General features: G+C 35.0%; 1 protein-coding gene and 1 pseudogene across 1 annotated transcript; one reads left to right on the top strand and one right to left on the bottom strand.

The window, feature by feature from the left end:
• Positions 1 to 3: 3 nt before the first annotated feature.
• Positions 4 to 1,341, top strand: LOC112455789 (cytochrome P450 3A19-like; the record flags this gene model as incomplete). Its single annotated transcript, XM_025017973.1, has 1 exon — positions 4 to 1,341. A coding segment is annotated over one exon (846 nt), but the record flags the coding sequence as incomplete, so codon positions are not given.
• Positions 1,295 to 2,239, bottom strand: LOC112455790 (annotated as a pseudogene).
• Between the last annotated feature and the right edge of the window lie 1,382 nt (positions 2,240 to 3,621).

The following is a 3,621-nucleotide window of genomic DNA, read 5'->3' as shown; positions in this document are numbered from 1 at the left end:
TTTTGGAACAACATTATTTTCACCCTCGTGTTTTTTATGCCATTATTAGGTAAAATTTTCCATGTGAGATTCTTACCAAAGAAGGCCGATAATTTTTTTAGAACGATAATTGCGGATATTATGGAGCAAAGAAGAAGGGAAGAGACTCGTAGAAACGATTTTCTTCAGTTGATGGCCGATCTGGAACGGACAGAGGGTGATAAATTTGACCTGGAAATGATCACGTCTCACGCGCTGTCGTTTTTCATCGATGGCTACGAGACTTCCAGCACTGTTTTAAGCTTCATCGGCTTCAATTTGGCCACTCATCCAGAAGTGCAGGAGAAATTACGCGACGAGGTGGTGTCTGTGCTTAACAAATACGATGGTGTGATCACTTACGACGCCTTGAAAGATATGACGTACATGGATCAGGTATTAAGCGAATCACAGAGACTCCTACCCGCTTTGGGATTCCTGGACAAGGTTTGCACGCAGGATACCGATTTGAGAGGATCCGACGGACTCGTTTGTCACGTGCCACGTGGCATGCATATCATGATATCAGTCAACGGCTTGCAGGAAGACTCCCGATACTGGGAGAATCCTACAGTGTTCGATCCCGATAGATTTGGTCCGGAGAAAAAACATAGCATCGAGAGATTTGCTTATCTTCCCTTCGGCGAGGGGCCGCGAATGTGCGTGGGAATGAGAATGGCTCAGTTGCAGATGAAAGCATGTTTGGCCACGCTCCTGAGGAAGTACAGACTAGAGCTTTCCCCGAAGACACAAGTACCATTAAAGATGACGGCTTCGACTTTCCTGTCCGCTCCGGAGGGCGGCCTTTGGGCCATTATCCGACCGATTTAACTACGATATCTAAAAAAAATTTTTTAAATAGATTTTTTCTTTGTTTTGTTTACTTTTTTTTTACAATTATGGATTTTTTAAATGTTAGTTTCTGTAAGATTAATGTTTTTAATACTACATTTCTCTATTGGTTTTAAATGATACTTTAATATGAGTTGTATTTAAAAGCTGACCTAACTTAATAAACGTTAAGAAAATTTTTCATTTATTCGAGGAATTATAAACATTAGTCTTTTATTTTTTAATTGTATAGGTATATCAGACCTAATTTTTGTTGTTATCTCGTTTCAAGTTGTACTGTGAAGAAATTCTGAATTAATGTGTTTAAAATTATTTTTTATGTTTAGATTAGATATTATTATAATAAAAGAGATAATGTTTTGAGATACTATCATGTTGATATAACACTTAAATTGCGCATGATTTTGCGGTGCAAGTTATCAGTCATGCATGACTCGTCAGTGTTGCGATATTAAAACGAATACAAAAAGATGATAATGCATATTTAATAAGAATCTTTCAAGATTGTACTTTTCGGGATTTTTCCAGTATTGAGGATCTTTATGCAAAGCTTGAAACCGGTATCAGGACCTCCATTCCGAGTTGCACGCGATAGATAACTCTATCCGATTTTTTAGATCGAATTTTTCTGTACATTATTTTTTTATGACTATTCCTGCGGGTACTATTCTCATCGATTTGTTGAAGACTTGGTCCATATATGTCATTTCCCTCAAACCTTTATATGTGATTTCACCGTCGTTTCTGTTAAGCACGGACAACACTTCTTCGCATAATTTCTCCTGTATTTCCGTATAACTGGTCAAATGGAAGCCGGTGAAACTCATAACAGTGCTGGAGGTCTCCTAGCCATCGATGACGAACGACAGTGCCTGTCCTGTTAACATTTCGGTGTCGAATTTATTGCTCTCCACTCGCTCTAGTTCTGCCATTAAATGAAGAAAATTGTTCCTAAGTATTCCACCCTTTCTTCTTTGTGCCATAAGATCCGCAATTAACGTCCTAAAGAAAATGGTCTATGCGCTTTGGAATGATACTTATTTAAAAGATTTTGTTCAATGATGTAATGAGAAACACGAGAGTGAACATGATTTTGTTTCGCGTGAACGGCTCGAAAATAGTTTATCCGAGTTTTTGGAAAGATATATTTTTTTCTCGTCATCGAAACAGTATCCATTCATGCTGAAAACAGCGGCGACTACTACTTGGACGTTGTATCTGAAGAACAAGGACTTTAGCTCAAACTCCGCTTTCGCGACGTTACTCAGCTTTCCATCGTTGTATTTCTTGAATGTCACACACATCTTTTGACGCTTTCAAGCAGGATCTTCAGTTGCATACTGAAAAATGCATAAGTTAAACGCTTTCAGTTATTTTGTCACTTTTTGCTACTTGTAAATACTTATACATATAAGCATCAAAATTAAATCAATTTAGAAGGATTCAAACCCATGGTCAAAACGTCTTGACGATTTAAAAAAAATAATAGTAGAGTCGATTGAAAAAATTTTTACTGTTAATTATTCACTGGCGAAGTAAATGTTATTATTCGATTTAAAAGTAAAGAGTTATAAGCGCCTCGATAATCAGGGACATCAGCCCGACGGTCATGTTACTTCTCTCGGACAAGTGACACTTGGTCGATATAGCCTTGACCACATTGTTGCTGTGACTGGGGTTGTGACAGTGTAGTGGTATCAACGATCGTGCTGGATCGTACTTGATATTACGTATTGTTGTGCAGTTTATGTAACGTTACGTCGCACTTTAGCTAAAGCGAGTACATTGTTAGCGCCAATTAACAACAGTGAACAAACGCTGCTGCAAGACAGTAATTAAATTCGAATTGCGATTTTCAGTTTTGCCAAGTGAATTTTATTATTACGTAATGTCAACGAACATTTTCTCAGAATTGTATGGATTGAATTATTTTTTCCAGTCGTTGGAGAAAGAATATAAATAAATATATATTAAACGTATTAAGAAAATTTTGGATTATTTTTGTATTGTATTAAAACGAGACGATAGAAATATTCGAATAATGAAATTGAAATAGAGGGGTTTATTCGATTACAACTTGCAAGTTTGCTATCGGAATAATAATCGCGGCGTTAAGATCTGATAAAAAACATACTATATTTTGTTATCATTATTTGCTATCAGTATGTGTCGATAAATCAATAGCAGTGTATACGATGCGATTGATTAGATTTCCGTAATTTTAATAAACAAATATTTTGTTGCTGAAATTAGACGTACACGGTTTAACGTACCGTGGTATATTGACTCGTTTTTTTATTTATTAATAACTAGCAATTTATACTGGCCTGAGTCACTCGTTTTTAATATAAAGTGGCGCACAAAAATCGTCTCAATGTCAAGAGCACTAATATTCTCAGTATCAATATCAAGTGGGCTTTATTAAACTGAGAAAAAAAATTTGTTGAAAAACGTAAAATGTATTTTATCCAACTAAAATATTTAATACAATACTTTCAACTAAACATTAGTTGGCTTAACTAATCGTTAGTTAAATTAAATAATTCTTGATTGAAAAATTTTGATGGTTGGCATGAATAAATTTTTTTTAGTGGCACTTAATAATTGTTGACACTACCTGATACAATGGATGAACAATTATACAAATTAGTTTAAACAACCAATTTTTTTCAGTTTAGTAATAAAATAACAAATTGTATTCAATGAACGTTATTTTAATTTTTATGATGATAAATGATATTTTTGATATGC

The sequence above is a fragment of the Temnothorax curvispinosus genome, unplaced genomic scaffold (assembly GCF_003070985.1).
Source record: "Temnothorax curvispinosus isolate PA1 unplaced genomic scaffold, ASM307098v1 QBEX01006334.1, whole genome shotgun sequence".
In the NCBI taxonomy this organism is placed as follows: Eukaryota; Metazoa; Arthropoda; class Insecta; order Hymenoptera; family Formicidae; genus Temnothorax; species Temnothorax curvispinosus.
Note: the sequence above shows the minus strand (reverse complement) of the source record. Positions and strands in the feature narration are given on the sequence as shown.